Source organism: Myotis nattereri (genome assembly GCF_964212035.1).
Source record: "Myotis nattereri genome assembly, chromosome: 10".
In the NCBI taxonomy this organism is placed as follows: domain Eukaryota; kingdom Metazoa; phylum Chordata; class Mammalia; order Chiroptera; family Vespertilionidae; genus Myotis; species Myotis nattereri.
The window spans coordinates 82,000,380-82,021,348 of record NC_138085.1 but is presented as its reverse complement, the minus strand read 5'-3'; the positions used below and the strand labels follow the sequence as shown (position 1 = coordinate 82,021,348).

The 20,969-nt window shown below is 54.9% G+C and overlaps 1 protein-coding gene across 1 annotated transcript in view; it reads left to right on the top strand.

The window, feature by feature from the left end:
* The window catches only part of GRHL1 (grainyhead like transcription factor 1), a 37,566-nt gene extending 17,529 nt beyond the window's left edge, over positions 1-20,037 (top strand). The window contains exons 9-16 of the mRNA XM_081101582.1: positions 8,135-8,293; positions 11,001-11,052; positions 13,237-13,376; positions 14,564-14,601; positions 16,180-16,271; positions 16,575-16,660; positions 17,332-17,396; positions 18,385-20,037. Of these exons, the coding sequence (XP_080957708.1) occupies positions 8,135-8,293; positions 11,001-11,052; positions 13,237-13,376; positions 14,564-14,601; positions 16,180-16,271; positions 16,575-16,660; positions 17,332-17,396; positions 18,385-18,499 (747 nt within the window). The 3' untranslated portion in view covers positions 18,500-20,037. The remainder of the gene's footprint in view (positions 1-8,134; positions 8,294-11,000; positions 11,053-13,236; positions 13,377-14,563; positions 14,602-16,179; positions 16,272-16,574; positions 16,661-17,331; positions 17,397-18,384) is intronic.
* Positions 20,038-20,969: the final 932 nt, after the last annotated feature.

Sequence of the window (20,969 nt, the reverse complement as noted above, 5' to 3'; positions counted from 1 at the left end):
CGTCCGTCCGTCCGTCCGAGGAGCGAGATGGGGCTGAGAGGAACCGCTTGCTCTCTGACCTCACGGCCCTCAGCAGGGAGACGCGATGATGTGATCCCCTGGCAGACAGGTGGCCCTGCGTCCCTTCCTGGGGGCGTGCTCTTCTCCCCGGGGCTGACAGCCGGCTCCTCACACTGTGTGTCCTGGTGGCTCCTCTCGCTTTTCGCTTTTCGCCTTCAGCCTGGTGCTTGGCCCGTGGCGAGGGGGAGGGGCAGGCAGAGATGTGACCAAACCAGAGCGTCTGTCCCCAGAGGCCAGCCCGGCAGAGAGCTCTCCTCCCCTTTTCCTCTGCTCTGTCAGCGCTGAGGCTGGCCCCTGAGCCCCTGTCTCACCTGTCGCCTTGAGGCGCTTGTTTCAGAAGGAAAGAGGTTAGAACAGTGCAGAGCCTCTCGGGGCCCAGAAGCCTCGCCACTGGCAGGTGGTGTCTGGATGGAGCCTTCGCCCTCTTGTCGCAGGGAGGCACAGGCCTGTCGCTGAGGGGTGGTCGCTGAGGGCTCCCGGGCGCCCAGGGCTCATTCGGGCGGGGGCGGGGCCCCTCCTGCGACTGGAACGGAAGACTCTATGTGTGTGTGTGCGTGTGTGCGTGTGTGTGTGTGCGCGTGTGTGTGTGTGCGCGCGTGCGGGAGGCAGGTGTACTTGTTGAACAGAGTTTGCTGTCTGGTCCGCACGTCCTATTTGGAGCTCATGGTGAGAGGAGTTTCCAGTTTGGACTGAGCGCATCGCGGGCCTCTGCAGGGATTCCGTCCTGGGGAGCATCCGCCAAGCGCAGGGAGGCGGGTGTGGCCTGTCTGGGCGCAGGAGGCGGGGGCAGGGCGGGTTTGCTTCCCAACCTGAAGTTTCCAGTGTGACTGGGGGGCGGAGGGAGAGCGGTGAGTCAGGCATCTTGTCATTGCAATTAAGTGTGGGCAGATTGAATTTAAAACAAAAGTGTTTACTCCCTGCCGCAGTGGAAGAGAAGTCAGGGAGCTTTGTTCCTTTAAGCCCAGGAGGAGAGACGGTCACGGAGGCGGGCGCGGCTCACTTGATGAGCTGGACCCCTCGGGATGGACGCTCGGGTGGCCCTGGAGGCTTCCGGATGACACTCGTTCCACTCCTGGGGTTTCCCTTCGTGCAGTTTATCCAAGTGAAAAATAAGACAATAGCTTGGTGCCAGACGATAGTCATATTCCTTCTAGGAATAGTTGGGTGCGTATCGGAAATGGAAGATATTTTTCTTGATGGGAAATTCGTGGAGAATGCCTCTACTCCGCTGGCAGGAATACATGCTTTCCTTGGAAATTGAAAAACCTGTTCCAGTTCTGATTGCGAGAAAGTTTCTCGTTGAAACTTCTTACTTTTTTAGCAAGATTTGTTAGACGTTGGTGTTAAAGCACTTCACAGGGAATATGCTTGCGTGTCTACGCAGGAGGTTCGTCCAGATGTAAAATAAATGCACCGACCGGAGCCTCCGCTCGAGGCAACAATAGCGCCCATTTATCTCGGCTCAGCCCGAGGGGGAGGCCCGGCCCCGATTGGACGGGAGACTTGGCAGGAAGAGAGCCTGGGTGGTAGTGAAACCGGCGTCTTGTGAAACGGGTTTGAAGCGCCCTGTCCATTTAGCCACGACGTGTGCTGTCACTTCAATTCTCTTTTCATTCTTTTTGTGTGAAATTCTCCTTCCTCCACCCGCCACCGTCAAACAATGGCTGCTCTGTGGAGCTCGGTCCTTGACAGCCTGTCATGGTGCCCTCCTCCCCCTCCCCCCTCTCCTCCCCCTCCTCCCCCTCCTCCCCCTCCCCCTCCTCCCCCTCCTCCTCCTTCCTGGAAATGCCCTCCGAGTGGCTTTCTGAATCAGTCATTTCAACCAGTTTTGCTGCTTGTGAGCTAAACCCAGAGCTTTCCCTTTGGCCTGACAGTTTCCGTAGTAACCGAATGTCCCCGGAATGGAGATGGCAGGGCTGTGCGGGCTGACGGCCAGGCTTCTTGCAGATGGCACCCCGACTGCAGACCCTTTAGGAAAAATGGAAGCGCACTCTACCTTCACCACCCACGTAGGGCTTTTTCTTGCCCTTTTTAGAGTGGAAACCCTCTCACATGTAGACGTGCTGATTGGAAGTCAGCGTGCCTGCCGAGGCCCCGTGTGATGCGGGCGCTCCCCTGTCCTCGGGGCCGGGCTTGGAATGTGGTCTGTGCCGGCCGGTGGCACCTGCACCCCGTTCTGCATATTTCAGAACAAACATGATACTTATGTGGGCCAACAGGTGCCGGCTCCCTGCATCTGCCAAGTGTCCTCAAGTTCACGGGGCCCTGCTCATCGGGTGTGACCGGGAAGGCCCCGCAGGGCCTCCAGCGCCAGCCAGTCAGTGTCTGCCCGCTCCTCGCCCGCCCCTCTCGCCGTGGCTCCCCCTGGCTCTGCAGCCGGTGCAGAAACCGGGGCGGGAGGGCGGGGGCCGTGTGGGCAGGCGGCACTGTGGCAACAGCGAGGGCATGACTCCGTCCTTGTTTCTTCTTCAGGGAAACGCCCACGGCGATGTGAGAAGATCCCGAGTTAGGGCTTTGCCTTTCCCACACCCCTCCCCGCCCGCCCCCGCCTGCCAGCTCTTTATCTTTCCTCTTCGGCCGGTCATTGGCTCGTGAGAGAAATGACACAAGTCCTAGTTGCACATTGAAGGCTTTCAGTCCGTGCTGACATCTCTCTGGGGTGGGGCTGCCTTTTCCTTTCTGATATGTTTTTACTGATCCCAGAGAGGAAGAGAGAGAGAAAGAAACATCAATGATGAGAGAGAATCACTTGTTGCCTCCTGCACGCCCCCTACTGGAGATTGAGCCCATAACCCAGGCATGTGCCCTTGACAGGAATTGAACCCAGTGCCCTTGACTGGAATCGAACCCCTTCAGTCCTCAGGCCAACGCTCTATCCACTGAGCCAGACCAGCTAGGGCTGCGGTGGGGTTTCTTAATCACCTCCCGCCACCTGAGCTGCGGGAGGCGTGACCCCTCGGATTGTCCGATGAGTTAGTGCGAAACTGGATCCTCCTCCTGTGTCTGACTCAGCCTTTGGTATCTGTGGGGCTTAATTCCTGTGTCAGGCCCGTGCATATGGAGTGAGCACACGGCTCCTACAGAACTGATGTGACCAGGGTTACGTTTTGGCGGGGGACGGGGGAGGAATACTGGTCAGGACTAGGTGTCTGCTGTGCAGTGCTCGGTCACTGTTCCTGTCTGGGAGACTTCAGCCAAGAGCTGGATCTTGAGTTCTTAAACTGTTTCCCACCACCTGCTGGCATGGCTCAGGGGTTGAGCACCGATCTATGAACCAAGAGGTCACGGTCGATTCCCGGTCAGGGCACATGCCTGATCCCCAGTGTGGGGCGTGCAGGAGGCAGCTGATCCATGATTCTCTCTCATCATTGATGTTTCTATCTCTCTCTCCCTCTCCCTCTCTGAAATCAATAATAATAATAAAAATAATATATTAAAAAAGCTGTTTTCCATTGGCTTCCGTTGACACTTATCACTTCATATAAACACATTGGAAAATGGTGATTTCCTTCTGTTTACCTCATGGGGATGGATTTGTGGGGAGAAGAAGCTGTGTTACCGACCTCGCATTTTTCGTTCTTCAGGAGGTTTCTGACGAAGCAGAGCTACTTAGAAGTGGTTAGATGACCTTTCTGTCTGATGCAGAAGAGAGTTAAGTTAAAATTTGTTCTGGGGTTTCTGCTTTCAGTTCAGTAGATCAGTTACATTCTAGGAGTGACGTTGTGGCAGTTATATCTGCATGCCACTAAGTCGCATCTAATGCCAAATGGGTTGAAAGGCTGAGGACTCCCAGAGGCAGCTGGGCCTGTGTCCGAGATGCCACCACCGTCCCTGTGAGGTCCCGTCGTCACCTGAGCCCGTGACCTGAGTGAAGTTAAACGAACTTGATGTACACGCCCTACTCCATTTCATGCCTCATGGTCAGACCCCCTCCTGCTCACAGCCATGGGCGGGGGTGGGTGGGGTGGGCCGGGGTGCGGGTGGTCCCTCCTTCCCATTTTCCTGCTTCACTGAATAGCTTGTCCGTTGGGTGCTTCTCCGGCTGACGTGCTGCTTTGTGTGGTTTCGAGAGCATTGAGCTTAGAGCGGGAGGCACGGGACCTGGCTTTGTCTCCGTTGTCGTCGGTGTATTGTGTCTTTCTGTCGTTATTGATCAATTTAACTCATTCTAACATCTTTGTAGGAAATTGTATGCAAGGAAATTAATCTGTTAGTTCAGTTATGTGGAAGGACTGGCTTAAGAAGTCATGTTGCAAGGAGCTGACTTCCTTAACTCTTCATTCATTCAGCAAATTACTCACTGGACTTCTCACTGAGAATAAAAAAAAATGATTCAAACAGAAAGCCTGTCCTCAGAAAAGATTTTTCTCTCTATGTAAGGATACCGGCCATAGCAAATGCTCTGAGGAGGTTGCTGGTTTGATCCCCAGTCTGGGCACATGCCCGGGGTCCTGGCTCGATCCCCCAATAGCAGCCGATTAGTGATGTTTCTCTTCCATCGATGTTTCTACCTCTATCCCTCTCCCTCCTTCTCTCTCTAAAAATCAATAAAAACATATTAAAAAATATTTGGAGATAACATGTAGGTTTTTTTATAGCCATCGTTTTCCTGTCTCTTATTACCAGCCTTTAATTCAGCACCATTTAGTCCTAGGCATTGGGGGGAAATGTACTCAACACTGGAAGAAACTTAAGAAGTAAAGTAACATGTAACCGCTGCCATCAAGGGAGGCAGTGTGACAGGGACAGGTGATGCACAGGTGGTGTGTCCGGGCGCTCATTGGCTCCCTCCCCTGACCTCGGACGTGGGTGGTGTGGCCCTTCACTTGAAGTAGAAGCTCAGAGTCTGCCACTCTTAGGAGCGAATCACTTTGTTACTCTATTTTAGTTTAAAAACCAAATCCCTTAAGAAGAACGCTTCATCCCTTAATTAAAAACTCAATTAAAAAGAAAAATTTATCCAAACTGTCATAAGGGTGGTTCATATTATTCTTAGAGGGTCTAAAGGTTCACGTCTTTTAAAAATATTTTTTTTTATTGATTTCCGAGAGGAAGGGAGTGGGGGAGAGAGAGAGAGACAGAAACATCAACGATGAGAGAGAATCACCAATCGGCTGCCTCCTGCACGCCCCACACTGGAGATCAAGCCTGCAACCCGGGCTTGTGCTCTGACCGGGAATTGAACCCTGACCTCCTGGTTCATAGGTCGATGCTCAATCACTGAGCCATGCCAGCTGGGCTAAAGGTGCACATTTTGAAATAATTTTATTCTACTCATTGAAAAACCCATATGAAAGACAAAAGAAGTCATTTTCAGTATTATAGTAGCGATGTCATGAAAACATGCGAAATTCTACCTAAATCTCTCAGTGGGAAAACAAATTAAGACTGTATCTGGATGTTGGGTTCTTCTCTTGTGTACATGGATAATAATATAGCACGACTATTACTGTCTTGATAAATTTTTAAAAGGATCAGCCTTTTAGTTCTTGAAAAGTAACCTAGTGTTGTGTACGTAAGTTAGTCAGGTTCATCATTTAGCTTCTGACCCAACTACTTGTAATTTTGGTAACTTGACTGACAAATTCCAGGTGCTTTGTTTTTGTTTGTTTTTAATCCTCACCTGAGGATATTTTTCCCAATGATTTCCAGGGAGTGGAAGGGAGGGAGGGAGGGAGGGAGAAACATTGAGGTGAGAAAGACACCTCAATTAGTTGCCTCCCACATGCACCCTTCCTTACCAGGGCTGGGCTCCAAGAGCTTGGCTCTTGCTCTTTCCGTGAGTGAGATGGTGGTTTCCCCACAAGTGAGGCTGACTTGCCAGAGCTCACAGGTCTGACTGCTGTCGTTAGAGGAGACAGTCAGCACATTGTACCGGGTTTTGCCTCGTTCTGTGAGTAGGTGAGCTGCCGCAGCCTGGGATGACAGGGAAAAGTTAAGGTTTTCCATGGGTTGTGAGAAGAAGAAGACAGTGGTTTCATTCCTCTATGTGCTCCATTGTTTCATAGACTGCTGTCTTTCTGTCGCTGTCCTGCCTGTGTGTTTCTGTCTGCGTCTGTTTTTCTCTCACCGGTTCCAGAGACTGCCTCCTTAACTCGAACTTATGGATTGTATATGCAGTGTTTTCCAAAAATACACAGTCAGAGCACGAAGTTTCCATAATGGACTTGAAATTCCTGTGTACCGCTTTCTGCCTGTATGTCTGGATTTAGGTATTTAAAGTTAAATCTGTTTGCTTGTTTGCTAAGAATGAGCAGAATGGAAAGGAAAGTCACAGTGGGCAAGGCAGGGCCGTCCCAGGCCAGGCACGGTGCTCAGTACCGAGAGGCACACGGCAGAGAACGTGGACCCGCCACCACGTATTTACAGTCCAGTTGGGGACGGGAACGGGCACATGGGGAAATGGCAGGCGTTTCAGGTGGTGGAGAAAAGCCAGGGGATTGGGATAAAAGTCCATTTGGGCCCTGGCCAGCAGGCTGGCCCGCACACCAAAGGGCTGCAGGTTCGATCCCTGGCCCTGGTTGGGGCGCATGCAGGAGGCAGCCAGTCGATGTGTCTCTCACATCAATGTTTCTCTCTCCCTCTCTTCCTCCTCCCTCCCGTCCACACTCTCTGAAAAGCAATAGAAAAAACTCACACACACACACACACACACACAGCTGGTTTGGGACAGAGGCAGCATGTAGAGGGGCGTCCTGACTATGAGCCCCAGTCCCGTGCCCTCTGCCTGGGGGACAATTTGAAAGTCTCCCCTTTCCTTGTAAACAAGAGGCTAGGACTGCCTCTCCGGGCTGTGGGGACGAAGGAAGGAGACCCCGTGGGAGACGTGCCAGCCCCGTCTGACGCATCGGTGCTCAGCGAGTGGCGTCACTGCTGTGGCGCAGCCTCCGTGGAGGTGGGACTCACATGTGGACGGGCAGAGCCCCGTGGAGGCCCCGAGGGGAGCAGGACGGGGAGGAAGGACAAGCACAGGGAGGTGAGGCCGGAGCCAGCTCCCCAAGGTGCTCGGGGTACGGCGAGGAGACCAGTCCGCGTGGAGAGCTGGTGGGGGGACAGGATGGGCGGTGGCTTTAAACCTGTTACCTTGGACAAGCTCTCAGTCTTCTAGGATGCTTTGGTCTTGTCCTACTTAGGACCAGTATATGGACTCGAGGGAGAATAAAGACTCTATCTCAGCGTTTTGGGTACTTTCTGGGGAGCATTCTTGGTCATGGGGGCTGTCATTTTTCTCTCTCTTTGCCGTCTCCCCACTCCCTTCTCTCACCTCCGTTCTCATAGGGTTTCCCCTTTCCTAGCTTCCTCTTATCCCTGTCTGGGCCTGGGTGCAGCCAGGCGCCCACCGTACCGGGTAGACCTGCTCTTGGTGGTTGGGGCTGAGGGACTGTCACCTGTGGACTGGAAGGAACACAGGCCAGGGTCTTTGGTCTTTGAAATGTGCCTGGTTTTTAAAACCTGTCATTCCAGTAACATCCACTGTGTGGTGCTCACGCATCAGAAATGAATTCTAAGACTTGTGGAAAGAGAGCTCAGGAAACGTGGTGACCACGTGTGGGAGGCTAGAATCCAGAATCACAAAAACAGGAGGGAAAGGGAGCATGCTCATGTGTCGAAGAAGCTTTGCCTGGGACTCGCTAAGTACCACTTTCAGATGCCACTCACTGATGTCACACATTCCAGAACATTCAGGCGTCAGGTGCTGCAGGCTGTCCTCAGCGAGGTGCGGACAGACATGCAGGCAGGGTCCCAGAGCGCTCGTACGAAGCTGTCTGGCAGCTGCAGAGCAAACCTGTGCTGTTGGTGACGTCTAAAGTGACAGCAAGACGCCAGCTCGTCCCTGTGCGACGTTAAGTACGTGTTCCGACAGGTGGTCAGAGCTCCGGGCTGCCTTTCCCGTCGGAGGCTGCCGTTGCTCTGACCAAAGGTGGTTCTAAAATAAACCCTTTTTTAAAAATTTCTTTTTGGTGAGAAGCTGCGCTCTCATTTAGAACAACCTGGTCGTTTCCGTGCCGTCGGCGTCTCGCCGGCTGAGCTGCGGTTGCCGTCGGGGCCGTAGCTCACGGGCCTTTCCTTGCAGGTGTTCATCTCTGTGAACTGCCTGAGCACGGACTTCTCCTCCCAGAAGGGCGTGAAGGGCCTGCCGCTGAACATCCAGATCGACACCTACAGCTACAACAACCGCAGCAACAAGCCCGTGCACCGGGCCTACTGCCAGATCAAGGTCTTCTGCGACAAGGTGGGCTGCGGCGGGGCAGGAGCACGGCAAGGGCAGGCCACCCTCGGGAGAAGGGCAGGGCCTTCCCATGTTAAGCTTGGTGTCACGTACTGCTGTTCATGTAAAGGAGGGGTAGCAGTCACTGTTTCAGCCGTCAGGGACACATTAGAGAGGGAAGAGAAGAATCTTGTTTTTATGGAAAATTGCTTTTCTAAAAATATGTTTTTATTGATTTCAGGGGGAGGAGGGAGAGAGAGAGAAACATCAATGAGAGAGAATCATCGATCGGCTGCCTCCTGCACGCCCCCTACTGGGGATCCAGCCCGCAACCCTGGGCATGTGCCCTGACGGGGAATTGAACCATGACCTCCTGGTTCATGGGTCAAAGCTAAACCACAGAGCCACACTGGCTGGGCGGAAAAATGGCATTTAATTGGGTGTGTCTGATAGAGTCACGCGGGCTGTGCTCCATCCTCGGTGGCCCCCCAGCCTACCGGTTTGTAGGCAGTGCCGCTCTCTTAAAGCCGTGTCTCACTTTACCTTTGGTGACGGACCATGATTTCTATTTCTAATCCGCATGAACTTACACTTCTGTAAATGACAATAACAATGCATATGAATTGCTGGGAAAATGAAACAAAGTTATACAAGCTGCAAGCCCCATTTTTAATGACTGACTCAGCAGACTTGAACGTGTCCTATCTAATTGCTTCCCAAATGCCTTCTCAATTTCTGGTGTGTTTTCACGCAGACCACAGCAGGCTGTGGACTGAGGCTCGTCCACGGTCACACTTTGGGTTTTGCTGTATTAGAGGCGTCAGCACGAGTTAGCACGAACTGAAGGTTTCCGTGTCCGGCAGTAAAAACTGAGCAGGCAGCTGCCGGGAGAAAGGCCAGGACCAATTCATGCTCTTAAACACATTTGGTTTCAACATCAAGACCTTGAAGGAAGCTCCTGTGTCGGTAGCTGACTTAGAGACGGAAACGCAGAGAAGCTCACGAACTGCCCGGTTATTTTATGAATCAGCGGCCGCTCTGCCGTGTGAGTGCGTGCTGACGGGTTTGGGGAGCAGAGGCCTTTTCCCCGAGGCTGCGGAACTGGGAGTGGTTGGGACAACACCGAACCCTCTTCCGGTGTCACTGCTGCCTGTGTGTTCGTGTAGGTCACCTGCAAGGCAGCATCTGTCCCGGGTCCTGGATCGCAGGTCAGGTGCTCAGGCCGAGTCGGGTGCTGGTCCATGATGGGTGTAAGCGCTGTGCGGTGAGAAAGGCAGCCCCACAGCACGGAGAGACGGGCTCTGCCGGATCCCCTCGGCCTTCATGGCGGGGGCTGCCTCTGTAAATCCCTTACAAACACCCTCTGGTTGCCCTGCTTGCCGGGGCAGCGACCGTGCAGGCGGGAGTTGCTGCGTCCTCCTGCGTTCAGACCTGTGACACACGGGTGGTCAGAAGCGTCGTATCATAGCCGGGTGCCCGGGGACACGGAAGGTGCAGTTACACACTGTTCGTTCTCATCCCCACTTTCTGTTTTTGTTTTTGTTGATTTGTTTTTTTTTAAATCATCCCGTTTTTAATCTCAGGGCTGTCATGGATCATATAAAAATCCTGCACGAGAAGAAAATATTATGTATGTGTTTTGTGTCGTTAATTTTCAGTCTTTGAACTTTTCAGCCACATGCCACCTCCTGTGTGCCACCCCCATCGTGGTCCTAGGTCTGTCCTTGCTTACAGTCGAGGTGGCTCTTCTCGTCTGGGTTCATCCTCTGCTCCTCTCTCTGTGCAGCATCCCGCCTGCCTCCTGATTCTCCTCTTTCTGAGGTTCGATTCCCGTGGCACTTGGCGCCGGTCTGCTCATGTCCCGCTGCTGGCTCTCAAGCTCTCACATCTAGGAGTTTGGTCGACCTTTAATCAGACACTAAAGCGAAGGCGCCTTTTGTACCCTTCAGAGGCGCTTGCAGGTCTCCCAAGAAGTGTTATCAGTACTTTACTGTGAGTTGCTTAATTAGTTTGGCAAATAGAATTTTCTCTTATTTCAGAAACAGCAACAATTTAGTGCTTTTTCAGAGAAAATGGGGACAAGTTGGGTGGCTGACGGTGGAAGCCTGGCATCCCCCCTCTCTGAGCTCAGGCACACGCAGTCTGTCCTGACACTGCTTCCCACGTCAGTTTGCTCCCTCACCCGCGTCTCGGCCACTGTGGCTGTGACTGGGCTCACTGCGTCCGTGAAGGCAGTGACAGGCCAGCGGCTTGCCAGCTTCATGCAGCCTGGCCACAGCCACTGTGGAGGGGAAGTTACTGCTGTTTCCCTGTGATTCCATAGAGTTAAACATCGTTTTAAGAATAGGCTTTTCAGCCCGGCGGGTGTGGCTCAGTGGTTGAGCATCGACCTAGGAACCAGGAGGTCACGGTTCGATTCTGAGTCAGGGTACATGCCCGGGTTGTGGGCTCGATCCCCAGTGGGGACGTGCAGGAGGCAGCCGATCCATGATTCTCTCTCATCGTTGGTGTTTCTATCCCTCTCCCTTCCCTCTGAAATCAATAAAAATATTTTTTAAAAAAATAGGCTTTTTAGAGGAAACTGCGTGATAAGCTCTAGGAACGTAAGAGGCAATGGGCCCATTTCCAAGAGGAGCTGTCCCCACCCCCACCGCTGCGGGGGAGAGTCACATATTTAAAGAGGATCAGATAAATAGGATCATGTTTTCTCTTGTTTTGTCTTGACCTACAGGGAGCCGAACGGAAAATCAGGGACGAAGAACGAAAACAAAGCAAAAGAAAAGGCAAGTGCCCTGGCCCCGCTCCCAGGTGAATGCCCGTGAGCAGGACGCGGCCTCCGGGCTCAGCCCCTTTCCTTTCGGAGCCCAGCCAGCCTGGGCTTTCACGCGGGAGCCAGCTGGCTGCTTCCCTGCTGTGATGGAGGCCCGGCTCCCACCACCAGCTGAGGCGGAGGGTGGCTCAGGGTGGTCTCCCCAGGGGCGATGGAGGGCGCAGGCGGGCTCCTGACTCTGCCCGCGTTTTGGCTGTCACTTCCTGCGCAGCCGCTGGTGCCAGCCTGGTGAATAGCTGATGACAAACTCGGGACTTGCCTGGGTTTTTATGAATAATAACACCCCTGAGAGCTCAGGGTGTCTTCATTCCAGATGAGCAGCTTTCCTCTCTCATTCTAACGTTTGCAGAATCTACAGAGCCTCAGTTTGGACATCTCGCCAGGAAAGCCTTTCTCTTTTTAATGTGACCGATATTCACACTCACAAAACCCTCTCTCGCCATGAGGGAAAACTGCTCTTTGCCAGCGGTTCCCTCCGCAGGGCGTGGGCGCTGCACCTGTTCTCCGAGCGGTGGCTGGCTCTGCCGGGAGCCGGTCCATCCTTGCTGTTTCAAAGGACCTGGCATATATGGCATACTGTTCTTAATATGTTTGCTCACCTTCTTGGCACTATGTGTTTTAACCAAGGTCTCTGAGAAAGGTTGTTTCCCCAGGTAGGGATTTTCCCCTGAAGTTAGGGAGGGAATAAAACCCCTCAACTAAGTGCCAGGCGGGTAATTAATCACTTTAACTACGAACAATCATGCTTAAGCTACATAATCTTTACTCCCTGGAATGGAGATAAGAAACGCCCTAACCTTTGGAATAGAGATTGATAGGATTGAATCAACTGGTATAAATACAGATGTAACAAGACAGCAAGACTCAGAACTTAGAAGACAGAGTTTAGAACACAGAACTAAGAAGACAGAACCTACACAGAACCTACAGATAGAAGAACTTCGCTGGAGAGAACATGGCAAAAGATCCTGGACTGAACCTGACTACAGAAATTGGCAAGAGAACCTGACTAGAACCTGGTGACTGAACCTGGCTGGAGAACCTAGCGAGGGAACATGGCTACAGAACCTGACTGGAGAACCTGGAGAACCTAGCAAGAGAACATGGACACAGAACCTGGCTGGAGATCCTGAACAGAACCTCTCTGGAGATCCAGACCAGAACTTGGCTGGAGATCCTGGCTAGGCTGCTGATCAACTGAACACTGTCTCCGTGTCCTTCCTTCTTCGCCGACTCCGTCCACGCCTTTGGGGACCCCTGGACCTGCTGGGGTTGGACCCCAGCATGGCTCGGCGGACATTCGCCCCTTGGCGCACTAGACAGGGGCCCCTGCAGCCTCGGGGTGCCCGACGCCCCTCCCGGGAGCAGCTGCTGGCTGGGAAAGCTGTCGCTGAGGCCTCCAGGGCGGGGAGGGGCACCCTACAGCCTCATAAAGGAGAAGTCGGACCGTGGTGCCCAGCCTCGCTGAAAGGAAGGAGCAGGGAGGGGTGTCGAAGAGGCTTGTGTTAGAATGTGAATTCCTCCATTTGGGCAGCTATGGTGAATCCCACTGAGTTCTGTCCATGCACTTCCCATCTTTGAGCCTTCCAGACAGAGCAGTGCTTTGCGTCTGTTCCTGATTGTGTGTGCGTGTCTGTGTGTGTGTCTGTGTGTGAGCATGTGTCTGTGTGTGTCTATGTCTGTGTGTGTCTATGTCTGTGTGTCTGTGTGTGTGTCTGTGTGCGCGCGTGTCTGTGTGTGTGCGCGCGTGTCTGTCTATGTCTGTGTGTGTCTGTGTGTGTGTCTGTGTGTGCGCGCGCGTGTCTGTGTGTGTGCGCGCGTGTCTGTCTATGTGTGTGTCTGTGTGTGTGTGTGTGTCTGTGTGCGCGCGTGTCTATGTGTGTGTCTATGTCTGTGTGTGTGTGTGTGTGTGTGTGTGTTTACAGGTGCCTTCTCCTCTGATTTTGATAAGACGTTCGATTGCTTTTAGTGTGCGACACCCCAGCAGCACACTCCCTCACACAAACCGCCTCCTCCAAGGTCCGGGGCGGGGCCTGCCGCCCTCGGTGCCACGGCTGAAGCTTCTGACCACTGAGGAGCCTGCTCCCTGCGCCCGGTCCGCGCACACGAGCTGCTGACTGGTGTCCTCCTCTTTCAGTTTCTGATGTTAAGGTGCCGCTGCTTCCCACTCACAAACGCATGGATATCACGGTCTTCAAGCCCTTTGTGGACCTGGACACGCAGCCTGTGCTCTTCATTCCTGACGTGCACTTCGCCAACCTTCAGCGGGGCACTCACGTACGTAGCAGGGTCCCAGGGCGGCTGCAGGGACGGGAGGCTCAACCGCAAGGAAGGCTTTGTAAACAGAAGCCAAAACTGAGTGAGGCGTGCCCGCGCCCAGGTCGGCGCAAGGAGTGTCCGTGGGTGACGGGATGCCCTCGCAGTTGGGCTGTGTGAGCGCCGTTGGACACGCAGTGCCAGACCCGTCACCTAAATCCGCTTGGTGGTGGTGGTGGTTGGTGATCCTCACCCGAGGATATTTTCCCATTGATTTTTTAGGGAGAGTGGGAGGGAGGGGGAGAGACAGAAACATCGATGTGAGAGACACATCCATTGGTTGCCACACACGCCCAGGCCAGGGCTGGGGCTCGAGCCTTATCTCAGGTATGCATCCTCGATTGGAATCAAACCCGGGATCCTCCTGTCTGCGAGCCAACACTCCATACACAGAGCCAAGCGAGGGCCAGGTTCTGTTTATTCCGATTTTAGCTCATTTCCAAGGTGCTAGCATAGTCACATAAGTTGGAGTTGGAGTCTTTGATCTCGTGGACTTAACTTCTGTGGGTCTGGACAGGAGGGAGGAGCCAGGGGGTTCATGGGGTCAGGCAGCCTCACGGCATGAAGAGCACGGTTTCGGGCACTGGGTTGCCATTGTGCGCGGACAGCCGTGTCTCGGCGGCCAGAGGCTGGTGGCGAGAGCGTGAGCAGAGTGGAGCGCGCTGTCCGCCCTGAGCTCAGATGCACGCGGGAAGGCGCTCTGCGCGCGTGGCAGGCACACTTAGGTTCGTGCGGACTCGTGGTTTTTAGAGTCTCGGGGGAAGCCATTGCTAGTGTATTCGGTTCTAATGAGAAGCTTTGGCAAACGTTTTCTGACAAGGGCCAAGTGATAAACATGTAGGTGTTTGTGGCCGTCCGGTCTCTGCTGGGACGACGGCACCGCGGCTTGTAGAGCCCCGGCAGGCGTCACAGCCCCGCAGGCCGCGGGCCAGCAAGCGCTTTCTGTCCTCGCCCGCGGGCCAGGCTCGCTGCCGCCCGAGGTGGAGGAGCCCCGCATGTCTCCGAGAATCTGGTCGATGAAAAATGAGGCGAAAGGTTGTGTGTTCGCTGGGTCAGATTCAAGGTCGCGTCCATTTGAGGAATAACTTACTTGTGGTCTGAACTGCTGTGCGCAGGTCCTTGAAAAGCACCCGTTGTCTTGTCTGCAGGTCCTTTCCATGGCCTCGGAAGAACTGGAGGGGGAAGGGTAAGATTATGTGTTCTGTTCTAATAAGTTCTCTTTATTTTGGAACAATCTCAAACGTCGAGAAAAATTGCAAGTCTGATAGAAAGAACTCAGGTTTTCCTGAGCCCTTTGACCTGGTGACCGTCACTGCTCAGCACCGAGTGTGCCTCCTGCATCTGGGGACGAGGACCTGCCCCCGCGTGACAGGACAGTGACACAGACACGGGCCCAGGCGGCACTCGCCCCACTCGGGTCTCGCCAGGTGTTGCAGTCCGGCCTTTGGACCGGTGCCCTTAGCTGTCATTCCTCCACGCCCACAGTCCGGCACCCATCTCTCCTCCAGTCCCTGAGCCAACACCCTGGCAGGTTCCAGCTGTTCGGTGGACTGCCCCCAGTGTGGCCTCCTGGTTAGACGGGATCGTGCCCCTGGGCAGGAAGGCCCGACCCTGCTGCCTTCCCCGGAGGCCGTCCGGCGGCACACAGCCTGCTGCTGCCTGACGCAGGGGTGTCACCAGGCTCCTCTCTCCTGTGATAAGTGCTTTGTGGGGAAGGCGCTTTGTAGCTTTGTAAGCCCCTCCTCCCTCATCACACTTTCAACTCACTCCCTTATTTCTGTCAGCATGGCTCGCGGTTTCCCGTTGTGTTCAGTAAGCTGTAGCCCAGCACTGTCGCTTATCTGCTCAGCTTGTCCCCAAGGCCAGCAAAGGCCCCCAGTTGCTCCCAGACCCTCCGACAGGCCCTCCCCACCCCCCATCCCCGGGGCCTGGCACTCCCCCACCTCGGGCAGCTGTTCCGGGCACCGTGCTTCCCTGCTCCCCGGACCCCGCTCCGCGTGGTGAATGGCTCAGACCCGGCTGGGCGCTGGGTGTGCGCGCAGCCATTGAGGTGTGGCCGCCCCCCCACAGTGGGCACCTCCTGAGCCTCTGGGTCCTGACTGCCACCTGGCAGCCTCCTGCCCGGTGCTCCTCGTGGGGGGGGGCCCTCTCTGGGCCCCGCCCATGGTGCCTGCGGTGGCCTCTCTGCCTCTGCTGTGCTCAGACCTAGCGCTGCGCCTGCTTTCCTAGGAGGCCTCGTAGGTTCCTGACGCTGGGACAGACGGTTTAAAACCCAACCCTGTTCTTGAAGCGATGATTCTGCTCAAAGCCAAGCACTCGCTCTCTTCATTTCCAGTCACTTTACTGGTTTTTCGCTCACCCACTCTGAACCTCACAATGTTCACACCCATAACATGCTTTTGACAGCCAGTCCCGCCAACCTTTTCACTTCTTTCTCTGGCTTCCCCCCTTATTCCCCCTTTATTTTTTGTTGTTGTTAATCTCACCTAAGGATAGTTTTCCATTGATTTTTAGAGAGAGGCAGAGGAAGGGGAGAGACACAGAGAGACATCCATGTGAGAGAAACACAGAGACTGGCTGCCTCCCACACACACCTGTTCAGTCCGTCTCTTTCCGGAGCCTCCTGTTTGTGTCCACAAGATAAGGAGGCTGGAGCTTCAGGAGTGAAGGTCACCCCAAGTCTGAGCTCGGGGCCCTGCCTGAGGCCGGCTGGTTTCGCAGGCGCCTGGGGTGGAAGTCACTCACTGTCCCTTCGTTTCCGCAGCTCGAGCTTGAAGAGGGGGCCGTACGGATCCGAGGACGATTTTGTGGTCCCCCCGCCTGCTAAGCTGACCCGGATCGAAGAGCCGAAGAGAGGTGTGTTGGCCTCATGTCTTAGCGGGAGTTTTACATGGGAAGTGAGGTCTCAGTCCACCAAAAGCATCAGGCGCTCAAACCAGCCTTGTCCGGTTTGACATCCTGGTCCTGGCGTGAGCTTAAAGGAACGGCGGGTTAAGAGCAGCCGGAAGCTGTGCCCTCAGGGCGTGGTGGGCTGGTTCCTGCTGGTGTCCGGGGTGTGGACGCCTCTTTATTTTAGCCGGTGCCAGGCTCTGCTTTCCCATTTTGCGCATATGCATGAACCGTGCCCTTTTTCCTCTCTCACCTCCCAATGGGGGCTAGTGCTGCTCTACGTGCGGAAGGAGGCAGAGGAAGTCTTTGACGCCCTGATGCTCAAGACTCCATCCTTGAAGGGCTTGATGGAGGCCGTGAGTAGTGTGCTTTGCAATAATGCTCCTTAACAAGGGAAAGCTGCCTGGCCGGCGTGGCTCAGTAGTTGGGCATCAACTTAGGAACCAGGGGGTCACATTCCCAGGCTAGATCCCCAGTGTGGGGCTTGCAACTGATTCGAATCGTCTGACCCCAAAGCAAGGCCTTTGTACACTTGCTCGGAATATGTGTGGGTGTGTGGGTGTGTGTCTCTGTGCATTTGTCAAAACCCGTGAGTGTACAACACGGGACGCAGTGAACACGGTGGACTTGAATTCGTAACCTTGTAGCTCGTTGCCTGTGACAAGTGCAGGCACTGATGTGAGAGGTTAATTCATAGCTGGTACCTGGGGGAGCAACTCTGTTTCTGCCAGCTTTTCTCCGGGCTGAAAACTGCTCTGTGAAATCTTAAACACTGACCCGTCAGCAATCAGAAACTTCAATAATAAAAGAACTGACACATAATACATTTACGGACATCTGTACGCTCAGGGAATAGAGCTCCTGTCCCAGCTCCCTCCACAGGGAGGCGCCCCCCTCCCTCCCTCCCGGCTGTAAAGACATAAGCATTTTGAAAATCAAAGTTGAGTGATTGTCCCACTATTTACATAGTTGTTTCTTAAAGCCAGAAAATGCCATTTTATTCTTTTTCACTGCTCTTCTCTTTTAGATCTCAGACAAATATGATGTTCCCCATGACAAGATTGGAAAAATATTCAAGAAATGTAAAAAAGGGTGAGCATTCATTCCCTGGCATTCCAGCGCCTGAGATAATTTATTCAGCGTGACTGCTGCTCACGCGCACTCGGGCCCAGTCCAGAAACCTTACAGAAGCATGACTGGCAGGATGTGCTTTTCCTGAAATGACCCACATGCAGCCCAGCTCCCTTTCTCGACCTCCTCGTGGGGTTCTGCTCTTCTCCTTGGAGCAGAGCCCACTGAGGGTTCCTGCTCCATTGCAGAGCCCGTCAAGGGCCAGGCTGGGTCGGGCGCTTCCCATGTGGCTCACTGTTCACGTGACCCTCTGAGCTGGCTGTTCCTGTGCAGGTTAGAGGCACAGAGCGGGAGACCTGCCCTGACCAAGGCCAGGGGTCCCCGTGAGTGTTGACCGAGGCCCCGCCTTTGCTGCTGCCCCTCCCTCCCTGCCCTGGGCCGTGCTTGCAACCACAGAGCAGGGCGTCCTTGTCCAGAAAGCGGTATTTTAGTTGGAGTGTCTGTTGCTGGGCAGGGTCAGCGGGGCAGAGAATTCTAAAGCACACCCCCATGGGAACTGTGCAGAGGGGCCCGGCGGGGAGGGCGGACTTACTGCTGATGCCGTTAAACGCTGAGGGTAACTGGCCGGGGAGAGCCTTCGTCAGGACTGTGGCTTCAGCTCCCGCAGGTGACCTGACTGGTCTGCTCGCTGAGGCCAGACCGTGCAGGGCCCTGCCGTGGCCTTGCTGTGTGCGTTAGAACAGTTGATCGCGTGGTCACTGCACGCTGAGGTAACAAGAAAGAAGCGCGTGTTCTGTGGAGCGCGTGCCCTGCACTGTGACGAGTGCTTTGCTTGAGTGCCCACTGAGCCGAGACGGGCACTGTCATCCCGTCGCACAGCTGGGGGGTCTAGGGTTAGGGCCTTAAGCGATTGGCCTCGCGTGCCACAGCGAGTAAGCGGCAGAGCCGGCTGCACTCGGACGCCCCGATCTCAGGGGCAGCCTGAGCGTCCGTCTCGCCCTCCCCCCAGGATCCTGGTGAACATGGACGACAACATCGTGAAGCACTACTCCAATGAGGACACCTTCCAGCTGCAGATGGAGGAGGTGGGGGGGTCGTACAGGCTCACCCTCACTGAGCTCTGAGGCGCCCTGGCCCCCAGCCCCGCAGCTCAACGAAGGCGTTGCCTCGGCCTTGCTGCCTGCCGAGCCGCAGGCCGCTGGCCAGCCTCCTGCCAACCACGCGCGATGTCGGTGGAAGGGACTCCTTTCGCGTTGGAGATGGGGCCGCACGCGGCTTGGAGGTGGCGTGGAGTATATTGCACCAGCGCTTCTCAGATGAGGAATCCATATACTATTATTACGCTTGCCTTTTCTGATATAAATACTTAAGGATAAAAGTGAGAACTCTGTTCCAAGATCTAATACTCTCTGGGAACCTTTAGGATATCTGCTATGTTATTTATAAAAGTATTTTTTATTACAGGTTCAATTCAATATTATGTGGTATTAGTTCCAGGTGTGTAGCAGTGGCCAGACTATACAACTGTTGGGCTCTCCCCCTGCGTCTTCAGTGTTAGCGGCCTGCCCAGTGCAAGTCAGAAAAGGCGGTGGGTGTGGCTTAAGGCTTCGGTGTCACTACCTGCCTCAGGGTAGTGGGAGCCCCGTCTCAAGAACAAAGGATCCACCCTCTCCCGTGGCCTCCCCCCCGCGCCCCCCCCCCCCCCCCCGTTCATGTTTACTCCTGCAGAGCGCGTTACAGGAACCGCCCGTCTCGACTCACTTGAAGCACCCGCTGCCTTTCTCATGAAGACCGGGGGCCCGGGGGGCGGTGGCAAGCTAGCGCCACAGTGTGCGTGAGTGCAATACAGTTCCCAAGCCCGCGTCTGTAAATGTGTACATACGTGTCTATACAGATAGGTAATATATGCACGCGGCGCCGTGGGCATACACGGAGAGATGCGATGACGGCGGCCCGAGAGACTTGGCCTGACGGGAGGCTGAGTTATTTTGATCATTCACGTCAGCCGAGCGGACAGAACCCTGCTCGGCGGAATCCAGAGCACGCAGTCTTCCCGAGCGAACAGGCCTGCTCGGCCGCGGCTCGCCCTCGAGCTGCTGTCATCGGATCTGCACTGTTTACACATGAAGTAAAGGGAAGACGCCCGCGGTGGCTCCTCCGCGCGTGGTGTGTGCGAACGTCAGCCCCGTGGCCTCGGCGCGACAGACAGCGATGCGGCCGGCGCAGCTCTGACCTTCCGGCCTCCCTGCCAGCGGGAGGGCGTCCTACGGCGTCCAGAGCCTCGCGCCTCGATTACCTGTGCACCCGCCGTGTAGAAGCGGTCACGGGTTTATGAGACTCACGGGCAGGGGACGTCCTGTACATGTTTAAGTATCTGGGAAGACTACACAGTCGTTTTACAACAGATAAAATCACGGGTATCTGTCGGGTCAGGGAACTAGTTTGTAGAAGTAGGATGGGTAGTTGCATTCTTGCGTTAAAATATCCTAATGAAGTATGTGAACTGAATTGCTGGTTTTCTAAAATAAGATAAGGGACACGGGTCATATGGCGATATTTTCTATTGTGTTTTATGACATTGATTTTGTCTTGTTTACTGTTTTAATTGTATCATTGAAGATGTGTTTTAAGCCAACGGGATTAAATGTCTGTGCCTCTCTCATATGACGTCACTTCCTGTTCTTCCGTTTGACTGTGCCTGTCCTGAGGCAGGCAGCCGGCAGGACGGGAGATCTTAGCGGCAGAGCCGGGGCGCCTCCCGCGCAGTTTCTGCTGGTGCCCAGCGCGCGTCCTCGGCCTCGTCCCCGTCTGCATGTCCCTCCAGGCTCTGCGACAGTCCCAGTAATGGTTCCGTGAGGCCCTAAGTAACAATAAGTTTAACCTGTGAACCAGGTGTCAGCGCGAGAGCCGCAGGTGAGCCTTTAGGCCTAAGATTTTAGTGTTCTTGGTTTTTAAAAGCGGCACAGAAAGGGTTTGGCTTAAAATCTACCAGTAACGTTTCAGTTCTTCAGGATTCCTAAATCAAACAGCTGCTGTGCGCATATTCCAGTAGCTGGGCCTCCCTGTGACAAACGCAGAAATACACTCGAACAGCCACGCCGTCACGTGAATGACGGACGCTCCCAGTACAGTCCCGCGACACTGCACCTTCACCCTCATCCTCGGCCTCCAGTCGGGATCCTTAGGGCCGACTCCACCTCCAGGGCCTGGACTCTGCCGCTGCCACGGCCGCAGGGCGCTCCGGGGTCCCTCAGGCCCTCTGCCCCCACGTGCTGCGGCTTTTCCTTCTGTCGCAGCACTTGGCTCCCCTGAGTGAGGGCTCCCGCGGTCTCCCCGGTGGGTGACCCCAGCTTCCTTCTCCAGCCAGCACTGTGCTCCAGGTGTGATCCAAACCCTGCCAGCCCCTCCAGCCCCGCAAGGAACCCTGCCAGCCCCCTCCCACCCATCTCCAGCCCCTCCACCCCTCCCACCCGTCTCCCCGGCCCAGCCCAGAGCCGGTTCCAGAGCCAAGGCTGTTAGCGACTTCGCCGTAGGCGACCAGCGGGTGCCAGGGAGGAGACCGGGCACTTGCGAGGCCTCGGCCAGGGGGTCGTC